We start from the raw sequence: 15,347 nt of genomic DNA, 5'->3' as shown, positions 1-15,347 counted from the left end.
ATTTATCCAGACAGTATTACCTGTTACCTATAGACAGCATCAGAACATCATTTATCCAGACAGTATTACCTGTTACCTATAGACAGCATCAGACCATCATTTATCCAGACAGTATTACCTGTTACCTATAGACAGCATCAGACCATCATTTATCCATACATTATTACCTGTTACCTATAGACAGCATCAGACCATCATTTATCCAGACAGTATTACCTGTTACCTATAGACAGCATCAGACCATCATGTATCCAGACAGTATTACCTGTTACCTATAGACAGCATCAGACCATCATTTATCCAGACAGTATTACCTGTTACCTATAGACAGCATCAGAACATCATTTATCCAGACAGTATTACCTGTTACCTATAGACAGCATCAGACCATCATTTATCCAGACAGTATTACCTGTTACCTATAGACAGCATCAGACCATCATTTATCCAGACAGTATTACCTGTTACCTATAGACAGCATCAGAACATCATTTATCCAGACAGTATTACCTGTTACCTATAGACAGCATCAGACCATCATTTATCCAGACAGTATTACCTGTTACCTATAGACAGCATCAGACCATCATTTATCCAGACATTATTACCTGTTACCTAGAGACAGCATCAGACCATCATTTATCCAGACAGTATTACCTGTTACCTATAGACAGCATCAGACCATCATTTATCCAGACAGTATTACCTGTTACCTATAGACAGCATCAGACCATCATTTATCCAGACAGTATTACCTGTTACCTATAGACAGCATCAGACCATCATTTATCCAGACAGTATTACCTGTTACCTATAGACAGCATCAGACCATCATTTATCCAGACAGTATTACCTGTTACCTATAGACAGCATCAGACCATCATTTTTCCAGACAGTATTACCTGTTACCTATAGACAGCATCAGACCATTTATCCAGACAGTATTACCTGTTACCTATAGACAGCATCAGACCATCATTTATCCAGACAGTATTACCTGTTACCTATAGACAGCATCAGACCATCATTTATCCAGACATTATTACCTGTTACCTATAGACAGCATCAGACCATCATTTATCCAGACAGTATTACCTGTTACCTATAGACCATCATTTATCCTAAAAATTATTACCTGTTACCTATAGACAGCATCAGACCATCATTTATCCAGACAGTATTACCTGTTACCTATAGACAGCATCAGACCATCATTTATCCATCCAGACAGTATTACCTGTTACCTATAGACAGCATCAGACCATCATTTATCCAGACAGTATTACCTGTTACCTATAGACAGCATCAGACCATCATTTATCCAGACAGTATTACCTGTTACCTATAGACAGCATCAGACCATCATTTATCCAGACAGTATTACCTGTTACCTATAGACAGCATCAGAACATCATTTATCCAGACAGTATTACCTGTTACCTATAGACCATCATTTAACCAGACAGTATTACCTGTAACCTATAGACAGCATCAGACCATCATTTATCCAGACAGTATTACCTGTTACCTATAGACAGCATCAGACCATCATTTATCCAGACAGTATTACCTGTTACCTATAGACAGCATCAGACCATCATTTATCCAGACAGTATTACCTGTTACCTATAGACAGCATCAGACCATCATTTATCCAGACAGTATTACCTGTTACCTATAGACAGCATCAGACCATCATTTATCCAGACATTATTACCTGTTACCTATAGACAGCATCAGACCATCATTCATCCATCCAGACAGTATTACCTGTTACCTATAGACAGCATCAGACCATCATTTATCCAGACAGTATTACCTGTTACCTATAGACAGCATCAGACCATCATTTATCCAGACAGTATTACCTGTTACCTATAGACAGCATCAGACCATCATTTATCCAGACAGTATTACCTGTTACCTATAGACAGCATCAGACCATCATTTATCCAGACAGTATTACCTGTTACCTATAGACAGCATCAGACCATCATTTATCCAGACTGTCTTTGTGTACTAGTGCTAAAACGTGTGTTTTTTCCTCCATTTTTCTACCAGCATTTCTACCATTTCCTGGCCCAACCCAACAGCCTGACGACTCTGGACTTGTCCAACACAGACTGTTCTCTGGACCTGGTGAGTGAGACAATAGTCTGGTGTGCATTTCCTGCCTGTAGGATTACATGTGTGTATCTCATTTTGGGGTGTGTGTGTGTGTGTGTGTGTGTGTGTGTGTGTGTGTGTGTGTGTGTGTGTGTGTGTGTGTGTGTGTGTGTGTGTGTGTGTGTGTGTGTGTGTGTGTGTGTGTGTGTGTGTGTGTGTGTGTGTGTGTGTGTGTGTGTGTGTGTGTGTGTGTGTGTGTGTGAAGTGTTTTCTTTCTACTAAATGTCTTGGTAAGTGGCGATATTTAACAAACTTGAAACTACTTTTTTAGGAGACAGTGGTCTGTGCGCAGGCAACAGGCAGGCTAGGATTGACCGTTCTGGTCGCCTAGTGATGGACCTTAATCCCGCTTCAGAAGCGGCATTACTTTTACAGACAAGTAAAATGGCGTTCATGTCTCCAGAGAAGGTTTCGTGTCGGCGTTTAAAAAGCCGTAGTGTTGCCTACCCTAACAGACAAAACAAACATGCCGTAGCCAAGGTGTTTTCGAGGAGCGACATACCATGATATCTGAAAAGAGTCATCGATACAGCCTAGTTTCATATGAGGAGACAAACACACCACCATCCACTCAGCGGGAGGGAGAGAGAGGAGGGACATACCATGATATCTGAAAAGAGTCATCGATACAGCCTAGTTTCATATGAGGAGACATAAACACCACCACCCACTCAGCGGGAGGGAGAGAGAGGAGGGACATACCATGATATCTAAGAAGAGTCATCGATACAGCCTAGTTTCATATGAGGAGACATAAACACCACCACCCACTCAGCGGGAGGGAGAGAGAGGAGGGATATACCATGATATCTAAGAAGAGTCATCGATACAGCCTAGTTTCATATGAGGAGACAAACACACCACCACCCACTCAGCGGGAGGGAGAGAAAGGAGGGGCAGGCAGAACAATGTGCATTTATCTGGTCATCTGTGTCTCGCTAAGTATTAACTGTCAAAGTCACCTAAAGTAACCCTAAAGTAACCCTAAAGTAACCTTAAAGTTACCCAAAGTAACCCTAAAGTAACCCTAAAGTTACCCAAAGTAACCCTAAAGTTACCCAAAGTAACCCAAAGTTACCTAAAGTTACCCTAAAGTAACCCTAAAGTTACCTAAAGTAACCTTAAAGTTACCCAAAGTTACCTAAAATAACCCAAAGTTACCTAAAGTTACCCAAAGTTACCTAAAATAACCCAAAGTTACCTAAACTAACCCTAAACTAACCCTAAAGTAACCCTAAAGTAACCCTAAAGTAACCCTAAAGTTACCCTAAAGTTACCCAAAGTAACCCAAAGTAACCCTAAAGTAACCCAAAGTAACCCTAAAGTAACCTAAAGTAACCCTAAAGTAACACTAAAGTAACCTAAAGTAACCTAAAGTAACCCAAAGTTACCTAAAGTTACCCTAAAGTAACTCTAAAGTAACCCTAAAGTAACCCTAGAGTTACCCTAAAGTAACCCTAAAGTAACCCTAAAGTAACCCTAAAGTAACCTAAAGTAACCCTAAAGTAACCTAAAGTAACCTAAAGTAACCCTAAAGTAACCCCAAAGTAACCCTAAAGTTACCTAAAGTAACCCTAAAGTTACCTAAAGTAACCTAAAGTAACCCTAAAGTAACCCTAAAGTAACCTAAAGTAACCCTAAAGTTACGTAAAGTAACCCTAAAGTTACCTAAAGTAACCCTAAAGTAACCCTAAAGTAACCCTAAAGTTACCTAAAGTAACCCTAAAGTAACCCTAAAGTTACCCTAAAGTAACCCAAAGTAACCCTAAAGTTACATAAAGTAACCCTAAAGTAACCCTAAAGTTACCTAAAGTAACCCTAAAGTAACCCCAAAGTTACCTAAAGTTACCTAAAGTAACCCTAAAGTAACCCTAAAGTAACCTAAAGTAACCCTAAAGTAACCCTAAAGTAACCCCAAAGTAACCCTAGAGTAATCCTAAAGTAACCCCAAAGTAACCCTAGAGTAATCCTAAAGTAACCCTAAAGTTACCCAAAGTTACCTAAAGTAACCCTAAAGTAACCTAAAGTAACCCTAAAGTAACCTAAAGTAACCCTAAAGTAACCCTAAAGTAACCCTAAAGTAACCCTAAAGTAACCCCAAAGTAACCCCAAAGTAACCCTAAAGTAACCTAAAGTAACCCTAAAGTAACCTAAAGTAACCCTAAAGTTACCTAAAGTAACCCTAAAGTAACCTAAAGTTACCCTAAAGTAACCTAAAGTTACCCTAAAGTTACCTAAAGTAACCCTAAAGTTACCTAAAGTTACCTAAAGTTACCTAAAGTAACCCTAAAGTAACCCTAAAGTTACCCTAAAGTTACCTAAAGTAACCTTAAAGTAACCTTAAAGTAACCCTAAAGTAACCCTAAAGTTACCTAAAGTTACCTAAAGTAACCCTAAAGTTACCCTAAAGTTACCCTAAAGTAACCCTAAAGTAACCCTAAAGTAACCCTAAAGTTACCTAAAGTAACCCTAAAGTTACCCTAAAGTTACCCTAAAGTTACCCTAAAGTGACCTAAAGTACGCTAACGGGACGCTAACGGAGTCGGTGCAGCCAGCTGGTTTCTCCATGCATCGCGCCGACAGAAACAAACATCTTTCCGGTAAGAAGAGGGGCGGGGGGGTATGCCTTATGATTAACGAGAAGTGGTGTGACCATCATAATAACACACAAGAACTCAAGTCGTTCTGTTCACCTGATCTAGAACTCCTCACAATCAAATGTCGACCGCATTATCTACCAAGGGAATTCTCGTCAATCATAATCACAGCCGTATACATTCCCCCCCAAGCAGACACATCGATGGCCCTGAACGAACTTTATCTGACTCTTTGTAAACTGGAAACCACACACCCTGAGGCTGCATTCATCGTAGCTGGGGATTTTAACAAGGCTAATCTAAAAACAAAACTCCCTAAATTCTATCAGCATATCGATTGTGCTACCAGGGCTGGAAAAACACTGGACCATTGCTACACTAATTTCCGCGACGCTTACAAGGCCCTCCCCCGCCCCCCTTTCGGAAAAGCTGACCACGACTCCATTTTGTTGATTCCTGCCTACAAACAGAAACTCAAACAACAAGCTCCCGCGCTCAGGTCTGTTCAACGCTGGTCCGACCAATCTGAATCCACGCTTCAAGACTGCTTCGATCACGCGGATTGGAATATGTTCCGCATCGCGTCCAACAACAATATTGACGAATATGCTGATTCGGTGAGCGAGTTCATTAGGAAGTGCATTGACGATGTCGTACCCACAGCAACGATAAAAACATTCCCAAACCAGAAACCGTGGATTGACGGCAGCATTCGCGTGAAACTGAAAGCGCGAACCACTGCTTTTAACCAGGGCAAGGTGACCGGAAGCATGACCGAATACAAACAGTGTAGCTATTCTCTCCGCAAGGCAATCAAACAGGCTAAGTCTCAGTACAGAGACAAAATCGAGTCGAAATTCAACAGCTCAGACACAAGAGGTATGTGGCAGGGTCTACAGTCAATCACGGATTACAAAAAGAAAACCAGCCCCGTCGAGGACCAGGATGTCTTGCTCCCAGACAGGCTAAACAACTTTTTTGCCCGCTTTGAGGACAATACAGTGCCACTGACACGGCCCCCTACCAAAACCTGCGGGCTCTCCTTCACTGCAGCCGAGGTGAGTAAAACATTTAAACGTGTTAACCCTCGCAAGGCTGCAGGCCCAGACGGCATTCCCAGCCGCGTCCTCAGAGCATGCGCAGACCAGCTGGCTGGTGTGTTTACGGACATATTCAATCAATCCTTATCCCAGTCTGCTGTTCCCACATGCTTCAAGAGGGCCACCATTGTTCCTGTTCCCAAGAAAGCTAAGGTAACTGAGCTAAACGACTATCGCCCCGTAGCACTCACTTCCGTCATCATGAAGTGCTTTGAGAGACTAGTCAAGGACCATATCACCTCCACCCTACCGGACACCCTAGACCCACTCCAATTTGCTTACCGACCCAATAGGTCCACAGACGACGCAATCGCAACCACACTGCACACTGCCCTAACCCATCTGGACAAGAGGAATACCCATGTGAGAATGCTGTTCATCGATTACAGCTCAGCATTTAACACCATAGTACCCTCCAAACTCGTCATCAAGCTCGAGACCCTGGGTCTCGACCCCGCCCTGTGCAACTGGGTCCTGGACTTCCTGACGGGCCGCCCCCAGGTGGTGAGGGTAGGTAACAACATCTCCACCCCGCTGATCCTCAACACTGGGGCCCCACAAGGGTGCGTTCTGAGCCCTCTCCTGTACTCCCTGTTCACCCACGACTGCGTGGCCATGCACGCCTCCAACTCAATCATCAAGTTTGCGGATGACACTACAGTGGTAGGCTTGATCACCAACAACGACGAGACGGCCTACAGGGAGGAGGTGAGGGCCCTCGGAGTGTGGTGTCAGGAAAATAACCTCATACTCAACGTCAACAAAACAAAGGAGATGATTGTGGACTTCAGGAAACAGCAGAGGGAGCACCCCCCTATCCACATCGACGGGTCAGTAGTGGAGAAGGTGGAAAGTTTTAAGTTCCTCGGTGTACACATCACGGACAAACTGAATTGGTCCACCCACACAGACAGCGTTGTGAAGAAGGCGCAGCAGCGCCTCTTCAACCTCAGGAGGCTGAAGAAATTCGGCTTGTCACCAAAAGCACTCACAAACTCCTACAGATGCACAATCGAGAGCATCCTGTCGGGCTGTATCACCGCCTGGTACGGCAACTGCTCCGCCCACAACCGTAAGGCTCTCCAGAGGGTAGTGAGGTCTGCAGAACGCATCACCAGGGGCAAACTACCTGCCCTCCAGGACACCTACACCACCCGATGTCACAGGAAGGCCATAAAGATCATCAAGGACAACAACCACCCAAGCCACTGCCTGTTCACCCCGCTATCATCCAGAAGGCGAGGTCAGTACAGGTGCATCAAAGCAGGGACCGAGAGACTGAAAAACAGCTTCTATCTCAAGGCCATCAGACTGTTAAACAGCCACCACTAACATTTAGCGGCCGCTGCCAACATACTGACTCAACTCCAGCCACTTTAAAAATGGGAATTGATGGAAATTATGTAAAAATGTACCACTAGCCACTTTAAGCAATGCCACTTAATACAATGTTTACATACCCTACATTACCCATCTCATATGTATATACTGTACTCTATATCATCTACTGTATCTTGCCATCTTTATGCAATACATGTACCACTAGCCACTTTAAACTATGCCACTTTATGTTTACATACCCTACAGTACTCATCTCATATGTATATACCGTACTCTATACCATCTACTGCATCTGCCATGCCGTTCTGTACCACCACTCATCCATATATCTTTATGTACATATTCTTTATCCCTTCACACTTGTGTGTGTGTGTAAGGTAGTAGCGTGGAATTGTTAGGTTAGATTACTGTTGGTTATTACTGCATTGTCGGAACTAGAAGCACAAGCATTTCGCTACACTCGCATTAACATCTGCTAACCATGTGTATGTGACTAATAAAATTTGATTTGATTTGATTTGAAGTAGCCTGAAGTTCGCCTCTTCCTCTGGTTTTATAGCCATATAATCTAGTTAGACTATAACACGGAAAATTATGTTTGGTGATAACGGCACTGATTTTAATTATTTGGGGGGAAAAATATAAAACATTTGGTTATGGATTTTTCTTAACGTTAAGGATCCCAACTTTGTTTAAATGTTTTTTTAACTGGTTTGCTCCAAAGCCACGGACCTTATGAGAACGTTTGATCAGTGATACATTGTAACCAGCCCCATGAACCACCATGTTCATGGCCAGATGGTGTTGCATCAAACAGCAGAGACTAACATGCTGACCAAACTGGTCATGTTACGTCACGGCCAGATGGTGTTGCATCAAACAGCAGAGACTAACATGCTGACCAAACTGGCCATGTTACGTCACGGCCAGATGGTGTTGCATCAAACAGCAGAGACTAACATGCTGACCAAACTGGCCATGTTACGTCACGGCCAGATGGTGTTGCATCAAACAGCAGAGACTAACATGCTGACCAAACTGGCCATGTTACGTCATGGCCAGATGGTGTTGCATCAAACAGCAGAGACTAACATGCTGACCAAACTGGTCATGTTACGTCACGGCCAGATGGTGTTGCATCAAACAGCAGAGACTAACATGCTGACCAAACTGGTCATGTTACGTCACGGCCAGATGGTGTTGCATCAAACAGCAGAGACTAACATGCTGACCAAACTGGCCGTGTTACGTCACGGCCAGATGGTGTTGCATCAAACAGCAGAGACTAACATGCTGACCAAACTGGCCATGTTACGTCACGGCCAGATGGTGTTGCATCAAACAGCAGAGACTAACATGCTGACCAAACTGGTCATGTTGCGGGCGTGAGCATTGCAAAATAAATGTACACATACATGTCATTCAATCATTTCATCCAAGTCCCTCCGTGTGTTAATGCTAATGGCTAATGGCTAAAGCTGGTATCTGTGCTAATCCACTCCTCTGTATCATAGGTGTGTTAATGCTAATGGCTAATGGCTAAAGGTGGTATCTGTGCTAATCCACTCCTCTGTATTATAGGTGTGTTAATGCTAATGGATAATGCTATTGGCTAAAGCTGGTATCTGTGCTAATCCACTCCTATGTATTATAGGTGTGTTAATGCTAATGGATAATGCTATTGGCTAAAGCTGGTATCTGTGCTAATCCACTCCTCTGTATTATAGGTGTGTTAATGCTAATGGATAATGCTATTGGCTAAAGCTGGTATCTGTGCTAATCCACTCCTCTGTATTATAGGTGTGTTAATGCTAATAGCTAATGCTATTGGCTAAAGCTGGTATCTGTGCTAATCCACTCCTCTGTATTATAGGTGTGTTAATGCTAATAGCTAATGCTATTGGCTAAAGCTGGTATCTGTGCTAATCCACTCCTCTGTATTATAGGTGTGTTAATGCTAATGGATAATGCTATTGGCTAAAGCTGGTATCTGTGCTAATCCACGCCTCTGTATTATAGGTGTGTTAATGCTAATGGCTAATGCTATTGGCTAAAGCTGGTATCTGTGCTAATCCACTCCTCTGTATTATAGGTGTGTTAATGCTAATAGCTAATGCTATTGGCTGAAGCTGGTATCTGTGCTAATCCACTCCTCTGTATTATAGGTGTGTTAATGCTAATAGCTAATGCTAATATCTGTTCTAACCAATTCCTCTGTATTCCAGGTGTGTTCTGCTCTCCTGAGGGGCTCCGCCCAGAACCTCTCTGTCCTCAACATGTCCAAGAGTGTATTTGCACATAGGTGAGACCCACGACATCCCATAATATAACAACCAGCCGTAGTGTAGGGTAGAGTACCACAGACCCTTTTATTTATTTATTTATTTAACCTTTATTTAACCAGGTAGGCAAATTGAGAACACGTTCTCATTTACAATTGCGACCTGGCCAAGATAAAGCAAAGCAGTTCGACACATACAACAACACATAGTTACACATGGAGTAAAACAAACATATAGTCAATAATACAGTGAAAAAAATAAAAAATAAGTCTATATACAATGTGAGCAAGTGAGGTGAGATAAGGGAGGTGAAGGCAAACAAATATATGTATAAATAAATAAAAATATAAAAGGCCATGGAGGCGAAGTGAGTACAACACAGCAAGTAAAATAAAAACTAAAAAAAACAATGGAATGGTTGGTTTGCAGTGGAAGAAAGTGCAAAGTAGAGACAGAAATAATGGGGTGCAAAGGAGCAAAATAAATTAATAAATAAATACAGTAGGTAAAGAGGTAGTTGTTTGGGCTAAATTGTAGATGGGTTATGTACAGGTGCAGTAATCTATGAGCTGCTCTGACAGCTGGTGCTTAAAGCTAGTGAGGGAGATAGGTGTTTCCAGTTTCAGAGATTTTTGTAGTTCGTTCCAGTCATTGGCAGCAGAGAACTGGAAGGAGAGGCGTCCAAAGGAAGAATTGGTTTTGGGGGTGACTAGAGAGATATACCTGCTGGAGCGCGTGCTACAGGTAGGTGCTGCTATGGTGACCAGCGAGCTGAGATAAGGGGGGACTTTACCTAGCAGGGTCTTGTAGATGACCTGGAACCAGTGGGTTTGGCGACGAGTATGAAGCGAGGGCCAGCCAACGAGAGTGTACAGGTCGCAGTGGTGGGTAGTATATGGGGCTTTGGTGACAAAACGGATGGCACTGTGATAGACTGCATCCAATTTATTGAGTAGGGTTTTGGAGGCTATTTTGTAAATGACATCACCGAAGTCGAGGATTGGTAGGATGGTCAGTTTTACAAGGGTATGTTTGGCAGCATGAGTAAAGGATGCTTTGTTGCGGAATAGGAAGCCAATTCTAGATTTGACTTTGGATTGGAGATGTTTGATGTGAGTCTGGAAGGAGAGTTTACAGTCTAACCAGACACCTAGGTATTTGTAGGTGTCCACATATTCTAAGTCAGAGCCGTCCAAAGTAGTGATGTTGGACAGGCGGGCAGGAGCAGGCAGCGATCGGTTGAAGAGCATGCATTTGGTTTTACTTGTATTTAAGAGCAGTTGGAGGCCACGGAAGGAGAGTTGTATGGCATTGAAGCTCGCCTGGAGGGTTGTTAACACAGTGTCAAAAGAAGGGCCAGAAGTATACAGAATAGTGTCGTCTGCGTAGAGGTGGATCAGAGAATCACCAGCAGCAAGAGCGACATCATTGATGTAAACAGAGAAGAGAGTCGGTCCAAGAATTGAACCCTGTGGCACCCCCATAGAGACTGCCAGAGGCCCGGACAACAGACCCTCCGATTTGACACACTGAACTCGATCAGAGAAGTAGTTGGTGAACCAGGCGAGGCAATCATTAGAGAAACCAAGGCTGTCGAGTCTGCCAATGAGGATGTGGTGATTGACAGAGTCAAAGGCCTTGGCCAGGTCAATGAATACGGCTGCACAGTATTGTTTCCTATCGATGGCGGTTACGATATCGTTTATGACCTTGAGCGTGGCTGAGGTGCACCCATGACCAGCTCTGAAACCAGATTGCATTGCGGAGAAGGTGTGGTGGGATTCGAAATGGTCGGTAATCTGTTTGTTGACTTGGCTTTCGAAGACCTTAGAAAGGCAGGGTAGGATAGATATAGGTCTGTAGCAGTTAGGGTCAAGGGTGTCCCCCCCTTTGAAGAGGGGGATAACCGCAGCTGCTTTCCAATCTTTGGGGATCTCAGACGACACGAAAGAGAGGTTGAAGAGGCTAGTAATAGGGGTGGCAACAATTTCAGCAGATAGTTTTAGAAAGAAAGGGTCCAGATTATCTAGCCCGGCTGATTTGTAAGGGTCCAGATTTTGCAGCTCATTTAGAACATCAGCTGACTGTATTTGGGAGAAAGAGAAATGGGGAAGGCTTGGGCGAGTAGCAGAGGGGAGGGCAGTGCTGTTGTCCGGGGTAGGGGTAGCCAGGTGGAAAGCATGGCCAGCCGTAGAAAAATGCTTATTGAAATTCTCAATTATAGTGGATTTGTCGGTGGTGACAGTGTTTCCTATCTTCAGAGCGGTTGGAAGCTGGGAGGAGGTGTTCTTATTCTCCATGGACTTTACGGTGTCCCAGAACTTTTTTGAATTTGTGTTGCAGGAAGCAAATTTCTGCTTGAAAAAGCTAGCCTTGGCTGTTCTAACTGCCTGTGTATATTGGTTTCTGGCTTCCCTGAAAAGTTGCATATCACGGGGGCTGTTCGATGCTAATGCAGAACGCCATAGGATGTTTTTCTGTTGGTTAAGGGCAGTCAGGTCAGGAGAGAACCAAGGGCTATATCTGTTCCTGGTTCTAAATTTCTTGAATGGGGCATGCTTATTCAAGATGGTGAGGAAGGCATTTTAAAAAAATGACCAGGCATCCTCTACTGACGGGATGAGATCAATATCCTTCCAGGATACCCCGGCCAGGTCGATTAGAAAGGCCTGCTCGCTGAAGTGTTTCAGGGAGCGTTTGACAGTGATGAGTGGAGGTCGTTTGACCGCTGACCCATTACGGATGCAGGCAATGAGGCAGTGATCGCTGAGATCTTGGTTGAAAACAGCAGAGGTGTATTTGGAGGGCAAGTTTGTTAGGATGATATCTATGAGGGTACCCGTGTTTACGGAATTGGGGTGGTACCTGGTAGGTTCATTTATAATTTGTGTGAGATTGAGGGCATCAAGCTTAGATTGTAGGGTGGCTGGGGTGTTGAGCATGTTCAAATTTAGGTCGCCTAGCAGCACGAGCTCTGAAGATAGATGGGGGGCAATCAGTTCACATATAGTGTCCAGAGCACAGCTGGGGGCAGAGGGTGGTCTATAGCAGGCGGCAACGGTGAGAGACTTGTTTTTAGAGAGGTGGATTTTTAAAAGTAGAAGTTCAAATTGTTTGGGAACAGACCTGGATAGTATAACAGAACTCTGCAGGCAGTCTTTGCAGTAGATTGCAACACCGCCCCCTCTGCCTCACAGCCATGGGGTCATCTCATCTTATCATAATACATATATTTTAGTCCTAGCATTATCTCATTTAGCTCGTTCATTTGATCTCCCCACATTGCCCAGTTGGTCACAAAGTGTTAGTTCGTGTACGGCTGCCACCAAAGACCCCATGTTGTGGCTTTGCAGCTGTATTCAGATTGTAATGTATTTAAATATTCATATATTCATATTTAGCTAGTCTGTGGGTGGTTGTCATTTATCAATGTGTCCGAACCAGGAAGACTGATAGCTGTTAATTAGAGAAGCTGTCTGATGTGAACTTTTCTCAACTAGCCTAGCTGGTTAAATAAAGGTAAAATTAAAAAAAATAGTTTTATATGATTTAATTTTCTGTTTTAATATCAATTCAATTCCCAGAGAGGCAATTACTGTAGAAACAACAACAATAACATGACAGCATACCACAAACATACCGCAACCATACCGCACCCATACCGCACCCATACAACACCCATACCGCAACCATACAACACCCATACCGCAACCATACAACACCTATACAACACCCATACCGCAACCATACTGCAACCATACCACACCCATACCGCAACCATACCACACCCATACCGCAACCATACCGCAACCATACCACACCCATACCGCAACCATACAACACCTATACAACACCCATACCGCAACCATACTGCAACCATACCACACCCATACCGCAACCATACCACACCCATACCGCAACCGTACCGCAACCATACCACAACCATACCACAATGAGACACCACACCCAACCATTCACATCATCATCATCATCATCATCATCATCAGATCATCATAGAGCACATGGAGAACACTACTGAGAGGTCTATCTAAAGTTCAATCTAGACATACAGTACCACTCAAACGTTTGGACACCTACTCATTCAATGGTTTTTCTTTATTTGTACTATTTTCTACATTGTAGAATAATAGTGAAGACATCAAAACTATGAAATTACACATATGGAATCATGTAGTACACCAAAAAAGTGTTAAACAAATCAAAATATATTTTATATTTGAGATTCTTCAAAGTAGCCACCCTTTGCCTTGATGACAGCTTTGCACACTCTTGGTATTCTCTCAACCAGCTTCATGAGGTAGTCACCTGGAATATATTTAAAGTGTGCCTTGTTAAAATGTATTTCCTTCTTAATGCGTTTGAGCCAATCAGTTGTGTTGTGACAAGGTAGGGGTGGTATACAGAAGATAGTATAGACTTATTATTTTGCCATTTAGGGCTTTGGCAAGCACAGCTCAAATAAGCAAAGAGAAACAACAATCCATCATTATTAGATTAGATTGCAGCCCAAATAAATACTTCAGAGTTCAAGTAACAGACGCATCTCAACATCAGCTGTTCAGAGGAGACTGTGTGAATCAGGCCTTCATGGTGGAACTGCTGCAAAGAAACCACTACTACAGGACACCAATAAGAAGAAGAGACTAGCTTGGGCCGAGAAACACGAGCACTGGACATTAGACCGGTGGAAATCTGTCCTTTGGTATGATGATTCCAAATTTGAGATTTTTGGTTCGAACCGCCATGTCTTTGTGAGATGCAGAGTAGGTGAACGGATGATCTCCGCATGTGTGGTTCCCACCGTGAAGCATGGAGGAGGTGGTGTGATGGTTTATCACATAAATATACCGTATTTCACATTTTAAAGTGAATTGCATTGGAAACAAATCATTTTACTTCTAACTTTAAATGTTCCCAATGCAGCACACTCTTGTAAGAATAACAACCACGATTGACCCTGGATAATTAGATTAATATCAACAATTGATTCTTAAAAGTGATAAAGCAATAGAATGGGAGAAGTTTTACCAGACTAGATACATATAAAAAATAAAAAAAATAGACACTTACAAACAAATACAAGAGCATGTTTCAGTATAATACAATACGCTAAAAGATATAGATTAATTCGATGTTAATGCCGAAAAGGGTTTCGACCATCTTGAATTGGCTTTTCGCTTCAAAACTTTGGAAGTTTTAAACTTTCCAGATGAAATAATGCATTTTATAAAACTGATGAAATTGCTTTAGAATGGGGCACAAGACAAGGATGTCCTCTCTCCCCCCTCCTGTTTGCACTGGCAATTGAACCGCTTGCAGAAAGAATTAGACAGGACCCATGTAGCAGGTATCATCAGTATTGGTAAACATTAGTATAAACTAAACTTATTTTCAGACAATCTCCTGATATACCTGATCAATATTGAAAACTCAATGCCCCCCCTCCCCTGCTAAAAATATTTTCAGAATACTCTAAAATCTCAGGATATAAAATGGACGTGGGAAAAAACAACAATCTTTTAAGTAGACTACATAAAAATATCAAACACTTAGGATGCTTAATAAGTGACAACAAACAACACATTTATAAAGATAACTTTATCCCTTTACTAAACAATATGAAAGCAGACCTAATTAAATGGAACAATCTTCCCATAAATCTAACAGGAAGAATAAACCTCTTCAGAATGGCAAAGTTTTTAAACTTATTCTGGGTAATGCCAATTAGCCCACCGAAGACATTCTTTTAAAAAGTATACAAATAAAACTCATAGACTTAAAAGGAACGTTTTACATCTTCCTAAATCTGAGGGTGGTTTAAACCTTCCAGACCCTCAACT

General features: G+C 42.6%; 1 protein-coding gene across 1 annotated transcript in view; it reads left to right on the top strand.

The window, feature by feature from the left end:
* Positions 1–15,347, top strand: part of LOC139572903 (F-actin-uncapping protein LRRC16A-like) — a 234,424-nt gene that overhangs the window by 114,936 nt on the left and 104,141 nt on the right. Inside the window, exons 14-15 of the mRNA XM_071395759.1 lie at positions 2,062–2,139; positions 9,430–9,506. Of these exons, the coding sequence (XP_071251860.1) occupies positions 2,062–2,139; positions 9,430–9,506 (155 nt within the window). The remainder of the gene's footprint in view (positions 1–2,061; positions 2,140–9,429; positions 9,507–15,347) is intronic.

This window comes from Salvelinus alpinus, chromosome 4, assembly GCF_045679555.1.
Source record: "Salvelinus alpinus chromosome 4, SLU_Salpinus.1, whole genome shotgun sequence".
In the NCBI taxonomy this organism is placed as follows: domain Eukaryota; kingdom Metazoa; phylum Chordata; class Actinopteri; order Salmoniformes; family Salmonidae; genus Salvelinus; species Salvelinus alpinus.
The sequence above is the reverse complement of the archived record's forward strand: the minus strand, read 5'-3'. Positions and strand labels throughout refer to the sequence as shown.